Source organism: Hyla sarda, chromosome 4 (genome assembly GCF_029499605.1).
Source record: "Hyla sarda isolate aHylSar1 chromosome 4, aHylSar1.hap1, whole genome shotgun sequence".
NCBI classification, from domain to species: domain Eukaryota; kingdom Metazoa; phylum Chordata; class Amphibia; order Anura; family Hylidae; genus Hyla; species Hyla sarda.
In genome coordinates, this window is record NC_079192.1 from 134,181,825 (window position 1) to 134,202,578 (window position 20,754).

A 20,754-nucleotide genomic window follows, 5' to 3' on the forward strand; every position below is an offset into this window, starting at 1 on the left:
TACTTGTGTATTTTAACACCATTAGATTTTTCTCTGACTAAGGAAGTGACTAAAAAACCTTGAAATGCACCTTGTACCCAGTAATTAAGAGCAGTACTCATTTTTTGTTAAACAAACAATGATTTTCAGTGCTAAACCTGAAAATCACAATAACCGTGGGTCTCACTAAGGCTAAGTTTCTACTTTTTTGGGGGGTTTTTTTGGCCAAAAAACGCTAAGGCCAGATGTTAGCTGTAAATCAATGAGAAATCGCTAAATTCTTATTCCGCATGGCATTTTTCACTTTGGCGTTTTTTTCTTATCCTTTTGGCGTTTTTTCACTCTTTTTTGTTTTTTTTCAGCTCCTTGGTGGTTTTCCAAAATAGCAGTATGTTGAGCCACTGGCGATTTTTTTAGTCGAAATCGTGGTGTTTTTCTCCCATAGGAGTCTATGGGAGTGAAAAAACGCCAAGAAAAACAATATGTGGGTTTTAACTTTTACTGGCGTTTTTGCAGGCGGTTTTTATTCTTTTTGGGCTTTAGCGATCCAAAAAAATTATGGAGATACTTTTTTAATTACATTTTGTAGGGTACCATTAAAAAAAAAGAAATAAAAAAGATACAGTAGTGAAAGAAAAAATTGTATCTAACGATATTTATCTTTTTTATTACAAAATTTTTATTAATTTTTAAACATGGATCAATTTATGTGGGCGGGCGGGCGGGTGGGGACCTAAAAATGTAGACGGCAATAATGAAAATGTAGTGTGTGAGTGCTTTTCCCTTTTTATTCTTAATTTTTTTTAGGTAGTACAACTACTCCAAGCATGGAACACACTGTTCCATGATGGGAATAGTAGTACCTGTACTTATTGACAGATCGCCCGTTGCGATCCTCCTGAATAATGTATAGATGCGGCCAGCCACTCTTCTACGGTCCCCTGCACTGCCGTATATATATACCTATTCATATTTCCCACAGAGAGCTGTGATTTGCCAGATGGTTCCAGCCACTCACAGCTCTCTGTGGGAAATAGGAATATGTGTATATATACGTCAGTATGGGAGACCATAGAAGAGCGGCCGCCCGCATCTATACATTATACAGGAGGATCACAGCGGATGTCAGGAGTGAAATTCGCTGTGATCTTTCCTTAACTGCAGGTACTACTACTCCCAACATGGAGCACACTCTGCTCCATGCTGGGAGCTGTAGTACCTGCATTAAAAGACAGATCGCAGCAGGTGTCAGAAGTTACACTCATTGCGATCTGTCTATTAATGTAGGTACTACAGCTCCCAGCATGGAGCAGAGTGTGCTCCATGATGGGAGTAGTAGTACCTGCAGGTAAGAACAGATCACAGCGAGTATCACTACTGACACCCTCTGTGATCGTCCTGTCTATAGCAGAGATGGAGCGACTGTATACATCGCTCACATCTCTGCTCTGCACTATACTCCGGCTGGCCACTCATTTATTCATATTTGCCTCAGAGCTGTGATTGGCTGCAACCATCTGGCCAATCACCACTATGGGCAGAAAATATGAATGAGTGATGTTCTATTCACATCACTGGCCAGAGTACAGTGCAGAGATGCGAGTGCTGTATAGAGCAGCATTTCTGCTATATAATGGATGATCACATCGGGTGCCACGACTGACACCTGGACGATATGTCTATTAGTACAGGTACTACTACTCCCATCATGGAACAGTCTGTTCCATGCTGGCAGTAGTAGTACTACCGAAAAAAAAAAAGAAAAAAAAAGTGAAACACACACTTTATTAAAAATCTATTAAAATTTAGTTATAAAAAAAATTATATTTCGTTAAATAAATTTTTTTTCCATCACTAAATTTTGGGTACCAAAAAAAAAATGCCCAAGGTGCCAAAAATGCAATTTCCACACAAATGGAAAAAACGCCAGAAAAAACGCCAGATGCAGGAAATTGCACTGCTGTTTTTTCAGGCGTTTTTTCTCGCATTTTTTTTTTTCAAACAAAAAAACGCAAGACAAAAAGTAGAAACTTAGCCTTAGTGTTGCAACTTACAATGCTCATTTTAGAAGAGAGATATAGTATCTTGTCTTACCCTATTATTCAAGCTGTCAGCAACTTCCACTAAGGCTCGGTTCACACATTTGTGAAAATGCGTCAGCAATATCCTGGACAAATTGCATCCTCATTTATAACATTAATGTGCTCTATGTAAGTGGCATACAATGGGTGAGATTTATTAATACTTGTGCAGAGAAAAAGTGGACCAAGTGCCCATAGCAATTGATGTCTTTATTTTTCAGAGGCTGTTTTAACCCCTTAAGGACCGGGGTTTTTTCCGTTTTTGCATTTTCGTTTTTTGCTCCTTGCCTTTAAAAAAATCATAACTCTTTCAATTTTGCACCTAAAAATCCATATGATGGCTTATTTTTTGAGCCACCAATTCTTCTTTGTAATGACGTCAGTCATTTTGCCCAAAAATCTACGGTGAAACGGAAAAAAAATCATTGTGCGACAAAATTGAAAAAAAAAAACGCTGTTTTGTAACTTTTGGGGGCTTCCGTTTAGACGTAGTAAATATTTCGGTAAAAATTACACGTTATCTTTATTCTGTAGCGCCATACGATTAAAATGATACCCTACTTATATAGGTTTGATTTTGTCGGACTTCTGGAAAAAATCATAACTACATGCAGGAAAATTAATACGTTTAAAATTGTCATCTTCTGACCCCTATAACTTTTTTATTTTTCCGTGTATGGGGCGGTATGAGGGCTCATTTTTTGCGCCGTGATCTGAAGTTTTTAACGGTACCATTTTTGCATTGATAGGACTTATTGTTATAAAAAGTGACAAAAAATACGCTATTTTCGACTTTGGAATTGATTTGTATGCGGTTTAATCGCATTTATTAACTTTTTTTACACTTTTTTTTTGCAATGTTATAGCCCCATGATATAAAAAGTGACCAAAAATGCACTATTTTGGACTTTGGAATTTTTTTGCGCGCACGCCATTGACCGAGCGGTTTAATTAATGATATATTTTTATAATTCGGACATTTCCGCACGCGGTGATACCACATATGTTTATTTTTATTTTTATTTACACCGTGTTTTTTTTTTTTATTGGAAAAGGGGGGTGATTCAAACTTTTAATAGGGGAGGAGTTAAATGATCTTTATTCACTTTTTTTTCCACTTTTTTTTTGCAGTGTTATAGGTCCCATAGGGACCTATAACACTGCACACACTGATCTTCTATGCTGATCACTGGTTTCTCATAAGAAACCAGTGATCAACGATTCTGCCGCATGACTGCTCAGGCCTGGATCTCAGGCACTGAGCAGTCATTCGGCGATCGGACAGCGAGGAGGCAGGTAGGGGCCCTCCCGCTGTCCTGTCAGCTGTTCGGGATGCCGCGATTAGCCGTGGCTATCCCGAACAGCCTGACTGAGCTAGCCGGACACTTTCGGTTTCACTTTTAGCTGCGCGGCTCAGCTCTGAGCGCGCGGCTAAAGGGTTAATAGCGCGCGGCGCTGCGATCGGCGCTGCGCGCTATTAAAGGCGGGTCCCGGCTTCACTATGACGCCGGGCCCGCCGTGATATGACGCGGGGTTACTGTGTAACCCCGCGTTATATCAGGAGAGCAGGACCAAGGGCGTACCTGTACGCCCTTGGTCCTTAAGGGGTTAAAAACTAAAGAAGCAATCTGATTGGCCACTATGGGCTCCACTTTTTTTCTGCACAGGGTTTGATAAATGTCGCCAATACTGTAAAAATATGGATGCATTTTTTACAGTAACGTCACTTGTTTACATGGCTGTAAAAAATTCGTCCATATTTTTTAAATATTGGGGGAGATATATCAAAACTTGTGCAGTGGAAAAATTTAGCAGTTGCCCATAGCAACCAATCAGATTACTTCTTTCATTTTTGATAAGGCCTTTGAAAAAGAAGCTATCTAATTGGCTGCTATGGGCAACTGGTCAACTTTTCCTCTGCACAGGTTTTGATAAATGTCCCCATTGTGTGCACAGACAACCACTTTCCCATAGACATACAAAGAGCACAATACAGACACAATTTATGCAGACGCATTTTTACAAATGAAACCCCCTTTCGAAAACACTGTGTGAATCTAGCCTAAGGGGGTTTGACCTGCTAAAAAGAAAGAAACTTTTACCCCTCACCTAGCTTTAATGTCACTTCAAGATCAACAGACACTTCCCTAGGTCTCTAGTAGGGAATCACTGACAGATAAACATAGGAACATAGAATGTGTCGGCAGATAAGAACCATTTGGCCCGTCTAATTTTCCAAATATTATGAATACTATCAATAGTTCCTTCCCCTACCTTATATGAAGGATAACCCACTAGAATATATCTAAAGCACAATAAATATAGTTATTGGGGAAAAAAAATCTTACTTGTGAAGCCTTCTTTTAATATATTCCTAAAATAAAAATGGAGAATTTAATGAAGAATATCAAGGAATATGACATGATGGGAGAGATTTACCAAGCAAAATGTGCCAGAATTCTATGCTATAAAAATGGCATACATTTATTAAAGGAGTACTATGATGCTGTACAACTTATCTCCTATCCAAAGGAAAGGGAATAAGTGTCTGATCACGGTGGATCTGACCGCTGGGACACCCGCGATCTCCCAAATGGAGCCCCAAGCTCTCCCCAGGAAAGGAGCATGTCGACCCCTGCATGAAGCGCTGGCTGACACTCCCCCCCTCCATGTATCTCTATAGGAATGCCAGAGATACAGGCCTCGACCTACGATGGCCCCGACATACGATAATTTCAACATGCGATGGCCTCTCAGAGGCCATCGCATGTTGAAGGCAGCATCAACATACGATGCTTTTTTATGTCGGGGCCATCGCATAAAAGGCTATCCGGCAGCGTAGAGTGCTTCAGCTGCCGCCGGATAGCCGTTTACGGTGCCCCGTGTGGTCCACTGACGATCACTTACCTGTCCTCGGGGCTCCGGCGCGTCCTCTTCGGGATCCTCTGCATCGTCGGCGCTCTCCATTGACATCATCACGTCCCTGCGCACGCCATCCCGTCATCCAATAGGAGCGGCATGCATAGCGACGTGATGGCGGCGACGGAGAGCGCGGATGTCGGGGAAGCAGAGGTCTTACCGGAGCGTCGGGGACTCGGCGGCAGCGATGGACAGCGACATCCCGGGCAGTGGTGGCGAGCGGTGACGGTCCGGAGCGGGGGGAACAGGTGAGTACAACTTCCTCTAACAGTGGTCTACAACCTACGGACCTCCAGATGTTGCAAAACTACAACATCCAGCATGCCCGGACAGCCAACGGCTGTCCGGGCATGCTGGGTGTTGTAGTTTTGCAACATCTGGAGGTCCGCAGGTTGTAGACCACTGTCCTATACTTTACATTGCACGGATCCCTCAACATACGATGGTTTCAACAAACGATGGTCCGTTTGGAATGGATTTCCATCGTATGTTGAGGGACCACTGTATATCCGGCTCTCCCATAGAGATACATCCTTTTGATAAGTTTTACAGCACTACAGTACTCCTTAAACAACATGCACCTTTATTTTGGCACCAAACATTGGTGTAAAGTAAGGTAATGAAAAGCAAGTGTGGGAAAAGCAAATAACATATTAAGCAAGATGCACAAACTTACCACATGGCGTGCACCACTGAGAGAAATCTAGCACAAAAACTAAATGACTTGTCGAATCAGTACCAGCGCATGGCATTTTACCTTTTGGCAAATAAGTGACAAGACAGTCATGCCCCATCTTCTATTTTCTGTCTACTTTAATATACTTTCTGTGCAGATTTTTACAAACATTCTACAATATTGAAAATTCATAAAACAAAGTAAACTTACAACTTGTGGCTTGAAGAGTATCGGCTGTTATACTGGCCCTGTGTCCAAAAAGGAGAACATTGAATTGATCATGGTATTGGGGTTATCTCTAGGCATATCAGGTATGCTGTCAGTTTGTATATTAGATGTTCAGGGATCATACAGACCTTTAGTAATGCTGCTGTAGAGTCTGTCGTCTGCAGGTCTTCAAATGACATCGAACTATTATCCAAATCAACTACATAGAAAAGAATATGGACAGAGGAGGGAAAATCAAATATGGATTATTATTATTTGGTCTTAATGGGTACCTCTCATCAAAAAAACTTTTGATATATTATAGATTAATGTATGCAGAATAACTTTCCAATTGCATGTTATTAAAAAATATGCTTCTTTCTATTTCATTTTCCACTTTGAAATGACCACTAGGGGTCTCCCTACCAGTCCTGGCAGCAAGCATTTCAGACTCATGCTGGAGTCCTAAACACTACGAGCTGCCAGTCTGCTTTGTTCACAAAGGAGAACACTCAGAGTTGCCAGCCTGCTTTGTTCACAGCCTGTTTGGCTGTGAACAAAGCAGGCTGGCAGCTCTGAGTGGTTAGGACTCCAGCATGAGTCAGAAATGCTTGCTGACAGGACTGATCGGGAAAAATACAATAGAAAGAAGAATATTTTTCATTAACATGCTATTGGAAAGTTATTCAACATTCATTAATCTAAAATATATCAAAAGTTTATTTGATGAGAGGTACTCTTTAAAGAATGTTTCTACATCTATAACTGAAATATTATAAGAGTTGTCTGGCAGGATAGCGTGAAAACAGAGGGACACTCACCTCCCTGATCCCTCGATGCAGCTGTTCTGATGCTCAGGTCTCCACTGATTTCCATTTCCCGGTCTCCATCTTGACACAAATAAATGCACATTCAGCCAATCACTGTTCGAGGAAGGTCCCTGCTGGGGCGAGGACTTGGCTGAGCAGGCATTTCCTCTGCATCAAGAAGGAAGCCAATAAGTGGGGACCTGGGCACCTTGGGAGCTGCAGTGGTGGGGGACCAGCCAGTAGGAAAAAAATTTACCAATATTCTGTGATGCTTTTCGGAGCTCAGTTTTCTCGTACAGTTCTTCAATTCCCCTTCTTCACACTAACATAGTTAAATGATAACATCCTTGCCAACTACAATTGCCATTTGAGGGAAATTCCTAAATATTTAATTATTCCCCTCCCATTAAATTCAATAATAAATTCCTCTTAAGCACTGTAAACTCCTAAGGTCTTTATAGGTCCATATACTCAGGGTTTTTCCGTTTTTGCATTTTCATTTTTTCCTCATAACCTTCTAAAAATCATAACTCTTTCAATTTTGAACCTAAAATTCCATATTATGGCTTATTTTTTTTGTGCCACCAATTCTACTTTGCAGTGACATTACCCAAAAATCCACGGCGAAACGGAAAAAAAAATCATTGTGCGACAAAATCGAAGAAAAAACGCCATTTTGTTACTTTTGGGGGCTTCCGTTTCTACGCAGTGCATATTTTGGTAAAAATTACACCTTATCATTATTCTGTAGGTCCATACGGTTAAAATGGTACCCTACTTATATAGGTTTAATTTTGTCGTACTTCTGGAAAATATCATAACTACATGCAGGAAAATGTTTAAAAATGTCCTCTTCCGACCCCTATAACTTTTACATTTTTCCATGTACAGGGCGGTATGAGGGCTCATTTTCTGCGCCATAATCTGAAGTTTTTATCGGTACAATTTTTGTTTTGATCTGACTTTGTGATCACTTTTTATTCATTTTTTAATGGTATAAAAAGTGACCAAAAATACGCTTTTTTGGACTTTGGAATTTTTTTACGTGTACGCCATTGACCGTGCGGTTTAATTAATTATATATTTTTATAGTTCGGACATTTACGCACGCGGAGATACCACATATGTTTATTTTTATTTACACTGTTTTATTTTTTAATGGGAAAAGGGGGGTGATTCAAACTTTTATTAGGGAAGGGGTTAAATGATCTTTATTAACACTTTTTTTTTACTTTTTTTTTTGCAGTGTTATAGCTCCCATAGGGACCTATAACACTGCACACACTGATCTTTTACACAGATCACTGGCATGTATTAACATGCCTGCGATCAGTGTTATCGGCGCTTGACTGCTCCTGCCTGGATCTCAGGCACGGAGCAGTCATTCGACGATCGGACACCGAGGAGGCAGGTAAGGGCTCTCCCGGTGTCCTGTAAGCTGTTCGGGATGCCGCGATTTCACCCCGGCTGTCCCGAACAGCCCGACTGAGCAGCGGGGATACTTTCACTTTCGCTTCAGACCGCGATCGGTGATGTCCTGTATTAGCCATGGGTCCCGGCCATTGACGGGAGCCAGCGGAGGACGTAAATATACGTCCTTCGTCATTAAGGAGTTAAGAGGTTAAAGGGGTACTTCCGTGGAAAACATTTTTTTTTACATCAACTGGCGCCAAAAGTTAAAAAGATTTGTAAATTACTTCTATCAAAAAATATTTACCCTTCCAGTACTTATTAGCTGCTGTATACTAGAGAGGAAAATCTTTTCTTTTGGATTTCTTCTCTGTCTGTCCACAGTGCTCTCTGCTGACACCTCTGTCCATTTTAGGAACTGTCCAGAGCTGCATATGTGTACTATGGTGATTTTCTCCTGCTCTGGACAGTTCCTGACATGGACAGAGTGTCAGCAGAGAGCACCGTGGACAGACAAAAAAAAAAAGAAATCCAAAAAGAAAAGATTTTCCTCTCTAGTATACAGCAGCTAATAAGTACTGGAAGGGTACAGATTTTTTTATAGAAGTAATTTACAAATCTTTTTAACTTTTGGCACCAGTTGATTTAAAAAAAAAAATGTTTGCAACGGAAGTACCCCTTTAACCTCTTGAGGATGCAGGGCGTACCTGTACGCCCTGCACCCGATCCCGGTGGCTAATGAAAGCCGGGACCCTGGGCTACTAGCGGCACCAGTTGACTTAAAAAAAAAAGTTTCCCAACGAAATACCCCTTTAAGTCTCATGCATAAAAACTTATCCCCAAAGGATAGGAGATAAGTTTTAAATCGCAGGGGGTCCGAGCACTGGGACCCTCCGCAAACTCCTGTATGGAGCCTCTGTGCTGTAGCACAGGAGCGTGTCACGACCCCCGCTCAGAGCAGAGGTCACCACGCCCCATCCATATAGTTCTACGGGAGAACCGTTCGACAACCTTCGGCTCTCCCATAGAGCTTAATGGAGGGGGCGTGGCGGCCTCCGCTTCGGGCAGGGGCTATGTACAGAATATTGCAGGGGGCCAAGGTGCTCGGACCCCCGTGATCTAAAACTTATCTCCTATCCTTCCTTTAATGTGAATTAAAAAAAAAAACTATTTGAACAAATGAATGATAAAAACAATGAACATCGCACAGGTTAGTAAAGGCTACTTATTGTATATGTAAAGTCTTATTTACTATTGTAACTTTGCAGAAAGAGAATAAAGGATAAAAAATGAATATAATTTTTTGGATATTAGATTTTTCTGAACTAATAGGGGTTATCCAGCTTTCAAAAACTCATCCCCTAGTCAAAGGATAGTGAATAAATGTCTGATTGCTGTAGTTCAACCCCACACGATCTTCAGAGTAGGGTCCAATTTTTCCTGCTAAGGGATCTGGATACCACCTTCCAAGAGGAACTCATCTTGGCAGTTATGCTAGGCCAACCTCAGACTGATGCAGGACACTGCTGCGGCCGGTGACAGACTTAGCGTCCTGTTGCCATCAAGACAAGTCCATCTTGGAGAGTGGGAGCCAGAGCCATTAGCGAGGAGAGGTGGGTCCCCTTCTGAACATTGGGGGGGGGTCCCAGCGGTTGGACCTTTGCACTCAGACACCTATCCAATATCCTGTGGACAGGGGATACATTTAAAGGTGGATTAACCTTTAATTTGTCAAAAAACTGAAATAGATGGGGCTTTTACTAATTCTTTTGATATCTCCCGTTAGTTACTTTATAGAGTGACTGTGCATGCATGGTCACCGGTCAGCTTTCCATCAAGAACATGATGAAATGGACACTTTCTTCTCAAGATCTTTAAAAATCCAAGTTGTTGAATCCTCTCTGTACTCAGTTTGATGACATATCTCATTTGTTTGCCATAAAACTTTATCTGTGGAAAGTCTACACAAAGCAGTAACACGTATAAATATATGTATAATACATTACATACACTCGCTTCTTGATGTCTGTAAAGAAGTTTGTATTTCCTTTAATTCTGTACATGAGTGTGATCTTCTGAGAGTGTCCTCATCCTTGTGGCATGGCTGTGATTACAAAACAAGAGAAATGTTATCCTTGGGGGTTATTATTGGCTTCTCGTAACACTGCCACAGGCACATACGGTACATAACCACTAGAACCCTCACAGGGACTAAACAGCTATTTTGTAAATCATTCAGGAATAAAAAAAAAACTGTGACCCTGAACCCTCAGGGTTTGGATCATGTTAAATTATTTTCCTTATTTGTCATTTTTTATGTTTATTGTTTCTTGGCATAGGACAAAGCGCTGGACAAGAATGTTTTTCTAACCCCTGCACCAAACTTTTCAGAAGTAATATAGAAGTATTTATTTTTCAATCTGGTGTTGCTCCATAAAAAAAGAGTAAAACTCCCTACACTGTATATTAGGAGCAGCTACCAATTACCAATATCTGAGGTCTTCTGAGATCACATTTAATTCCATGGTGGGAAACCTTATCAGATCGGCTGCACATCCCCGTAATACCTCCCCGATATGTGTGGGCGACTAATGTGGATTTTTTAGGCCTCCGAAGACTTACAATTAGCCAACAAAATGAGACTTTTCTCGTTTGTCAACTGATTTCTGTGTCTATTTCATTGGTTATATCAGCATTTTCGGACAATAATTAAGATACTAAGTCAGTAACCTGATACTTACTGCAATATCTCTATGCCATTGATTAGGTTAAATATTAGTTCTTGACATATTTCACCAATGTGCCTATTGGAAACATTTATTAACAATTACCTCAGTTTTAGAAAAAGTTTTGTTTCTAGCAGGATCCTCGATTCCTATATTAAGGGAGAAACAGAAATAACTTTTTTACAATGAAAGCTTGGCAATGTTTAGAAACCCCATAGAACCCTCTCAGATGAGCTTGTTATCCCCTTCTTGTCGATTGGGGATAACTTTTAATATTGGTTATACCCTTTTAATAAATAATTATTTAATCCCCCTGAATGGAAACCCTCATGAGAGCCTACTGTACCCTACTCTACAATTACAAACCATGTATTGTCGCAAGCATCAGGGGGGGGGGGGGGGGTTTGGGGAACAGGCTAAAGCATTGTTCATTGTCAGTTTGATGGCATGTTAGAAAGAAATATGGCTAAATCTAGAGAGTGCTTCAAAAAGAAGTGGTCACTGCCTTGAACAAACAAGGAAAATGAAAAAAAAAAAAAAAAGACAAAGGCACTGAATGCCCCTAATGATTCCAATGGAAGCATAGTTCTCAAGATCAAATTTGGCAGATGTGACAGAAAGAGGTGGCTATCACCGGCTGCCACCAGATTCAAATACAAAATGCTGAAGGTCTTCATGCCGGTCAGCAAAACATGCACCTCTACAAACCAAAAGCACAAGAAAAGTTGTCTTAAAACCATATAAATGAGCCACGGTACTTTTGGTTTCCTATTCTCTGGGGATATTGAAAAAAAAATAAATAAATTTGGGCCTGCGGATCAGCAATATGTCTGCTGGAGGTAGAATGGTGCATATCCTGAAAAAACAACCAGCCTACGATGAAGCATAGCGCTGGCTCAGTAATGCTTTGTAGCTACTTTGCTTTCTCTGGCACTGTAAACCCGTAACGCATGGAGGGCAGATGGATTTAATCAAATATCAGGAAATCCTAGAAGAAATCGTAATTCCGTCTGTACAGAAGATGAAGCTTGTTTGTCACTGGATTTTCCAACAGGGCAATGGAGGAAATGTATCAAAGCCTGTGTAGAGGAAGAGTGGTGCAGTTGCCCATAACAACCAATCAGATTGCTTCTTTCCTTTTTAGAACGGTCTCTGAAAAATTAAAGAAGCAATCTGATTGGTTGCTATGGGCAACTGGTCAACTTTTCCCCTAATTTTGATAAATCTCCCCCAATGATCCTAGGCATGCCTTAAAGGGGAACTCTGCACCTAGACATCTTATCCCCTATCCAAAGGATAGGGGATAAGATGTCAGATCACCGGGGTCCCGCTGCTGGGGACCCCCGAGACCTCCGCTGCGGCACCCCGCTATCATTACTGCACAGAGCACGCTCGCTCTGTGCGTAATAACCGGTGATACAGGGGGAGAGCATTGTGACGTCACGGCTCTGCCCCCTCGTGATGTCACAGTGCGCCCTCTTCATGCAAGGCTATGGGAGGGGGCGTGGGGGCCATCACGCCCCCTCCCATAGCCTTGTATTGAGGGCGGGCCGTGATGTCATGAGCATGGAGCAAGTTTGCTCTGTGCAGTAATGATAGCAGGGTGCCGCAGCGGAGATCCCAGGGGTCCCCAGCAGCGGGACCCAGGCGATCTGACATCTTATCCCCTATCCTTTGGATAGGGGATAAGATGCTAGGGGCGGCGTACCCCTTTAAAATCCACCAAGGCTTGTTGTCAAAAAAAGATAGTAGGCAAGTGTTGGCACAACTGCGTTGGTGCTTGTAGTCATGGCATCAAAGCCAATAATAACAGCAGTTAGGAGATCCCAGAAGATGTAATAACTAAAGCGTTTATTCCCATCTGATTATAACAGTGGTACAGACAGAACGCGTTTCGACACAGTAGACCTTCTCAGCTGCGGAAGGCTTGCTGCAATGAAGAGCATTCTGTCTGTACCACTATTATAACTAGATGTGAATAAACACTTCAGTTATTGCATTCAACTTCGTGAGTGTTGGGATCTTCTTACTACTATTCTTAATACTGTTTTCAGAAGACCTAGAGGATTCCAGAGAGGCCATAGCAATCGGCTAACTTGAACCTTAAAGAAAATCTTTGGTGGCATTTGAAGAAGATGATTGCAGCATGCAGACCCAAGAAGACCAGTGAACTGAAGACCACTGTACATGAAAAATAGGCAAAGAGTAGCCAGGAATGCTGTCAGAAGCTAAAATTGAATTGTTTTTGTTTAAAATAATTGAATTATTTTTTGTTTAAGTTTTTTTTTTTTTTTAGTTTTGTTGCAAACAGCTGAAAGTTTGTAAATTGCAATAGGTGGTGAATCATTTTGATTGCAACTGGAAAACACCATCATCATCCTTAAATGGATTTGGACTTATAACTGATTAAAAAAAACAAAAAAAACAGGGAGGATGGTGCTTGTTACGCCGAGCGCTCCGGGTCCCCGCTCCTCCCCGGAGCGCTCACGGCGTTCTCCTGTTCACAGCGCCCCGGTCAGACCCGCTGACCGGGTGCGCTGCGATAATGTCCCCAGCCGGGATGCGATTCGCGATGCGGGACGCACCCGCTCGAGGTGCGCATCCCGACCCGCTTACCAGACTCGTTCCCCGTCTGTGCTGTCCCGGCGCGCGCGGCCCCGCTCCCTAGGGCGCGCGCACGCCGGGTCTTTGCGATTTAAAGGGCCGGTGCGCCACTGATTGGCGCATGGGTTTTAATTAGCGTCTTCACCTGTGCACTTCCCTATAATACCTCACGTCCCCTGCACTTCCTTGCCGGATCTTGTTGCCATTGTGCCAGTGAAAGCGTTCCTTGTGTGTTCCTAGCCTGTGTTCCAGACCTCTTGCCGTTGCCCCTGACTACGATCCTTGCTGCCTGCCCTGACCTTCTGCTACGTCCGACCCTGCTCTTGTCTAAACCCTTGTACCGCGCCTATCTCAGCAGTCAGAGAGGTTGAGCCGTTGCCGGTGGATACGACCTGGTTGCTACCGCCGCTGCAAGTCCATCCCGCTTTGCGGCGGGCTCTGGTGAATACCTGTAGCAACTTAGAACCGGTCCACCGACACGGTCCACGCCAATCCCTCTCTGACACAGAGGATCCACCTCCAGCCTGCCAAATCCTGACAGTGCTAATGTTTTAGCTCGTCACTGTATCATAGTTAAAAACAATACCTAACAGCTCGGAAAGGCTGAGTTCACACGTATCAGGCATCCAGCATATTTTCCCTCTGGCGTGCTGGATGCTAGAACTGATCCCATTCATTTAAATGGGACAGTTAACAATCATCCAGCTTCTCAATTTTGATGCCGGATGGTTGGACACCGGAAGCTTGCTGAGTCTACCATCCAGAAACAATGGACGCCGGATGCCATACAACTGATGACAGCTTGTCATCAGTTGTGGCATCAGTTGCATCGAGATCTAGGCTGAGTTCACTTACGTCGGATGCCAGACATATGTGAACCCAGCCTAACAGTAATCAACTAAAGTAGTCTCATATAGGGACACTGTACTGAAAACAATTAATTAATGTATTTGTTAATTCTATGATACAGTACACGTAAATTTAATCACTCCTGCCACCCAGTGGTAATAAATATTTTCACAACTATTTTATCTGTTGCAATATTAAAGGTTAAGTTTTATTAAGTAAGTGGGGTCTTCAGTTTAGGGTTATCTCTGCAGGGATATAGCCCTAAAGGAGAGTTGTTATTTCTAGTTGAGGCCCTAAGACCTCCTGGAGAATTGTGGTTATAGTTTTTAGCAGATAACACTGAAATGATCCGAAATTAGCATTTTATTTGCTTTACACAGAGCAATTTTTTGGGGGATCTCTACTTTTAAGACAACATGTGTTATTACCACATGGTACAAAAGGTAGGCTCTATGAGGGACATTTATCAATGTTTGCTTATGTATTCTTTTTTTTAGTAATTTTTTCCTTACTTTTTTTTTTGCTTATGTGCATTTTATTTATCAACTGGTTTCAGCCTGTTGATAATTTTCTTTCACGTAAGCAATTTTTCCTTTTTTACTTTGGTAGTAGCTTTTTCTGCTCCATGTTTGAGCTGGAGTAAATTTAGTACATTTTTAACCCTGTTGTGACTTTTTTTTTTGCAGTTGCGACTGTCGCAGTTAATAAATACCTGACTCCCCGTAGTCCATTTTAAAATTATTACTACATAGTAAATTTTAGGAAAACTTGCTTTTCTCGCTTTCCAGTCAAAATGTCGCAAGAAAAATTGCGTAGTCGCAGTTGCGACTATTTTGCGACAATTATAGTAAAGAAAACCTGACTAAACCCGTTGATAAATGTCCATATATGTGTTCCTAGCATTGCTTACATGAAACTGTGAAAAAAAAGCTATAAGACACCAGAGATAAACTATGCTACAGTTAGAAAAAAAACAGTCATATACTAGAAACATTGTGAACCAAATATTTTAACAAGCTGTTTAGTATATGTCATCTGGTCACTTTGGTTAACTAATGCAGCAGCTAAAGCTACACACAACTCAAACATTTAAAGGGGTACTCCGGTGGAAAACATCATTTTTCAAGTCAACTGGTGTCAGAAAGTTAAACAGATTTGTACATGACTTCTATTTACAAATCTTAATCCTTCCAGGACTTATCAACTGCTGAATGCTCCACAACTGCTCTCTGAGGACACCTCTGTCCATGTCAGGAACTGTCCAGAGCAGGAGAGGTTTGCTATGGGGATTTCCTTGTACTTTGCACAGTTCCTGACATGGACAGAGGTGTCAGCAGAGAGCACTGTGGTCAGACAGAAATGAACTCCAGAAAGAAATACAACCTCCTCTGTAGTATACAGCAGCTGATAAGTACTGGAAGGATTAAGATTTCTAAATAAAAGTAATTAACAAATCTGTTTAACTTTCTGGCGTCAGTTGATATGAAAAAAAATTGTTTTCCACTGGAGTGCACCTTTATGTAATACCAAGAAGACAAACAAGACTCTCCAATAGTTCTGCCATCATAATCATTATTAATTGTGTTAAGATGCTATATGCTTTAAAATAATCAGATTTGATTTTGTCTCCAATTTTGCACATGTTTTAATGCTGACTTCAAATGAGGCAAGGAAACGACTGTGATATTACCTGGGTGTTTAGAATGTTTCCATAGTTTATGAAATACTCCGGTAAGTTTATTATTGTTACTCTGTTCATCTTTAGATTTTTTGACAACAGCGTCATGGCTGTCGCCATATGGTGACACTTCTGATGGTGACTGTTCAGCTACCTTAGCTTGTGGTTTAAAAGATAATTTACCATGTTGACCACCATCTCCAGTGACATTTTCATAAATGACTTTATTGTCATCATCTGTAAATGCACAATTAACAAATCCTTCCTCTTTGAAAGTCTTTTCAAGCAGTGTTGAACCGACTAAGTCCTGACATTTTGGAATGACTTCTTCTGGACTCTTTTTTAAAAGAACAGTTGCTGAATCTGGAATGGGCTTTTGTTTAGTTTGGGGAGAAGAATTGTGGGTTGATACTTCATGTGTTATATGAGGCCCGCTTTTTAGAGATTTGTGATTGTCATCATATTCTATGTTACTATCATAGACAGCTCCATGCTCGATTTCCAGAAGATGATCAGATAAGGGAAACAAAGAATTTTTTACTGGAGCAAAATCTGACCCCCTGATCCTTTGCAGTGAACTGGAAGCTTTAAAATGCTTTTCTAGACCAGATTGTGAAAAGGAACGACTCCAAATTTGGCTACTTTTGCTCTTCTTCCATGTGGTTGACTGTCCAAGTCCATCATCAGTGGTTTGCTTTGAGAGGCTCAAATCAATAGACATCATGCTTTGGCTTCTTTTGGATTCCATGGCTTTCTGTGCAGTAAGAGTTTTTACAGAGTCCAATGTAAGCCCTGAGAGATCCTGTAGGTGCCCAATGTGATCATCTAAATGGTGAAGTAAATTTGTAATGGAGTTGACATGATCTCTGACATCCTGCATGTCCTCAAACATATCTTCCACTCTAGAAAAATAGAAAGTACATAGTAGAATGTATTGGATGTCTTTGAACCAATGTGAACATTCATATGATTGTCAAGAACACAGAGCATTTGGAAGCTGGACACCACCTGGTAACATTAGGATGTGTGTATGGAAGAGATGGTCTATGATTGATATCTGGCTTCAGGAACTACACCGACAGTTTTTGGTATAAACCAACTGTGTGTGTATATATATATATATATATATATATATACATCTTTTTGGTTAAATACTATTAAGCTATCTATCTATCTATATATCTATCTATACAAAACTATAGAAGCAGCACACCACAGGTAGATTTCAAAGGAACGGTGAATTTATTCCATGATGTGAGAGACTACGTTTCTCCAGCCTCACGCTGGCTTTCTCAAGGGACTTGAGAAAGCCAGCGTGAGGCTGGAGAAACGTAGTCTCTCACATCATGGAATAAATTCACCGTTCCTTTGAAATCTACCTGTGGTGTGCTGCTTCTATAGTTTTGTATGCATTGAGGAACCAGTGGACCGAGGTTCAGAATATGCGGGCACCCCAATTTCTTTTTTTCTTGACATTTCTGGAGGTGCTGTTCTTATTGGATATTTATATATCTATAAATTTTGTGGATATAAATATTGCTAAACAGCAGGGGTGTTGCCAGGGGGAGGGGCTAATGGGGCTATAGCCCCGGGTCTTGGGGCCCATACCGCTCACTGTTTTAAAGCGGGCACAATAGCACAGCGCCCACTTTTAGACACTGAGCCGGCTGGCCTGGGTCTGATGAGGGGCACCACGCAGGAGGACATCAGTGACGTCACTCATCAGGAGAAAAGAAGCGCTGCCAGGTGAATGTGTCTGTGTGTGTATGTCTGCCCATGTCAGGGGGGGGCTATGCTATCTAATGTGGGGAAAAAGTTTCCTAATGTGGGGAAACTGCTACCTAATGTGGGGAAACTGCTACCTAATGTGGGGAAACTGCTACCTAATGTGGAGAAACAGCTTCCTAGTGTGGGGAAACTGCTTCCTAATGTGGGAAAACTGATTCCTAATGTGGGGAAGCTGCTTCCTAATGTAGGTAAACTGCTTCCTAATGTAGGGAAACTGCTACCTAATGTGGGGAAACTGCGCTCCCTAATGTTGGGAAACTGTGCTACCTAATGTGGGGAAACTGTGCTACCTAATGTGGTGAAACAGTGCTACCTAATGTGAGGAAACTATGTTGCCTACCTAATGTGGGGAAACTATGCTGCCTAATTAATGTGGGGAAACTATGCTGCCTATCTAATGTGGGGGAACTATGCTGCCTACATTGACCCACATGGTGAAGAGATGGGGTAGAGGTGTTGGCCACACCAAGACCCCACTGCCATCTTATGTCCCTCTGTAGATGTAGGAAAACTACAACTCTCAGCATGCCCAGACTGGGCTTGCTGGGAGTTGCAGTTTAGCAACATCTTTTTTTGTAAAAAAAAAAAAAAAAAAAACACTGCATTGAAAGGCTTCAAAGACAGTGTTCCACAACCAGAGTGCCTCCAGACATTGCAAAACTACAACTTTCAGCATGAACAGACAGCCAAAGACTTTTAGAGCGAACTGAGAGTTGCAGTTTTGCAACAGCTTGAGGTAAATTAGTTGGGGAATTGGAAGCCTTCCAAGGCAGTGTATCACAATCAGGGTGCATCCAGGTGTTGCAAAACTACAACTCCCAGCATGCCTAGACAGCCAAATGCTGTTTGAGCATGCTGAGAGTTATAGTATTGCAACAGCTAAAGGCACCCTGGTTGGAAAACACTCGCCTACTGTCATACTGGGCAACCTAACTTATCTACATACATGCCAACCTAACTGACTAGCTACATACTTGACTACCTACCTACTTGCCTAAAAAAATGGCTACTTAACTACCTACCTACATACCTGATTACTTGGGTACCTATGTGTCCATTTTTACTGAGCAGGACACCAAGAGGGCATTTTTATAGTGTGGAGGCCTATGGATGGGAATATTGTGTAAAGGAGGGCACTGGAAAAATGCGGAGTCTAACATGTTTGTCCTGCAGGTGCCAAAGAGATGAAGTTTTGGCTGGAAGAAGCCGTCATGTTGGTCTGATCTGAATGGAGAAGAAAACGAAAGAAGGCGCCGCTGATTTGCTTTAGTAGATTTTTCTGCCTATTACCTCTATATGGTCCTGTATATAATCACTTATATGGTATACAGAGCCTGTGTACAGCTGGTATATACTTCTATATGGTCCTGTATATAAACACTTAATTGGTATACAGATCCTGTGAACAGCTGGCATCTACCTCTGTATGGTGAATGTATTTGGGAATATGGTCTTTTGTACAGTTTATTTTATTCAGTAACAAACATAGTGTTATTAGTCAGTGGTAATGGTGGTGGTGGTCATCATTGTATGGCGTTATTATTTGTTCCTACTGGTAACACACAAAACTAGCAGTGTGCAAATGTGCACATGTTTCATTTGTTTGGAGATGCTGAGAATTTTAGTTTATTGTACTGGTATTATTGGTAATATTGATCTTAGTTTTGGTTAGATATGGGAACAGTATGGCGGTAATATGTATGGTGATAATTCTCCTTGTATACTGGTATACTGTGCGCAATTGGGTGTGAATGAGGGTGTAGTTTGGGGGCGTGACTTGGGTGTGGTTAGAGGGAGTTGCTTGGGCTATGGGCTCTAGCTTATATCTGTTATACTGGCGTATCCTCAGCATCTAGATTCCCTTTTCCAATAAACAGTACCTTGCTGATGTAACTCGAATTTTTTCCTCACTTTTTGAGTCATTATCATCTTTCTTGTCTTTAAAATAGATCTGTAAACATTTTTCTTCAAACTCGTGCAGCCTCTTTAATTCTTCTTCAGTCAGGAAAAGTTCTGCAGGCAAAGATCAACAAGATCAGAGATTATAACAACAGGATCCTTGTTCTGTTGTATTTTTGCAACGGTAAGCTAAATGTTCATGTTACAATCCAATGTAAAGCTATAGATTTCACATACGTGGTCCCAGAGATTTTGGTTTCTTTTTCCATCCACACAGCCAGTTTATGGCAGCTGTCAAATGACTGAGAAGAATAAAAGGTGGAGGAAGCACAGGCTTATTGTGGTATAACATGACAAAATAATAGCGCTGAAACTTCCACAGATGATCAGACATTCTCTTACACTCACTGTATATATTACTGAAAAAAAAAACATAAAATCACATATTACCAACAACTTACAATACCAAATTGGGTCATGTACATATTAGATATGACTAAAGCTGCAGATGAGGCAACAAAATCCAATAATTGTAATAAAGAAATAAAAGAAAATGTTGTGTGAATGAGAACTGAGACTTCTCAGGACTTCTATGGTTTCCTCTGCCTGTTACCTGGGTATCATCATGTAAGATTAGATGGACAAGGTAATAAAAAGTTAAGTTTTAATCAAAAGAATCCTTTTTAATGATGGGAATATTGTCCGCTTAAAATAACAATGGTTTTATTGACCGAGAAAAAAAATATTTATTCTTGGGCCCATATTGTAATAGTTGTGTAAAAAGCAATTTCATAACAAGCAATAAAAATGCAGTTAAAAATGATTTTACTTACTTAAATATAGCAATGAGTAGGTTGACCATAATAATATACTGCATGAACACATAAACAGCTTGCAGAAAGCCATGCAGCCAACTTCCAGTAACGCAGAGGTCGTGAGTGACCGTGTCATTGGCACAAACTTGTTAAAGAAACAAACAGATTTAAACTTTAAGATATATTAAAAACATTCTAGATAGGTAAGATGAGTGAATCTTATTGACAATAGTTTTAAGCCCCTTTCACATAACGATTTGGGTCTACATAGCATTTGCATGTCTGAAAAACTTCAAAAGGTGTACCATGAAGTA

General features: G+C 41.2%; 1 protein-coding gene across 1 annotated transcript in view; it reads right to left on the bottom strand.

Annotated features, from left to right (window-relative positions):
* LOC130367398 (transient receptor potential cation channel subfamily M member 7-like) overlaps window positions 1-20,754 on the bottom strand; it is a 141,721-nt gene that overhangs the window by 30,897 nt on the left and 90,070 nt on the right. The window contains 9 exon segments of the mRNA XM_056569817.1: window positions 4,409-4,434; window positions 5,866-5,903; window positions 6,012-6,082; window positions 10,092-10,185; window positions 10,913-10,956; window positions 15,951-16,840; window positions 19,607-19,739; window positions 19,863-20,044; window positions 20,459-20,585. Of these exon segments, the coding sequence (XP_056425792.1) occupies window positions 4,409-4,434; window positions 5,866-5,903; window positions 6,012-6,082; window positions 10,092-10,185; window positions 10,913-10,956; window positions 15,951-16,840; window positions 19,607-19,739; window positions 19,863-20,044; window positions 20,459-20,585 (1,605 nt within the window).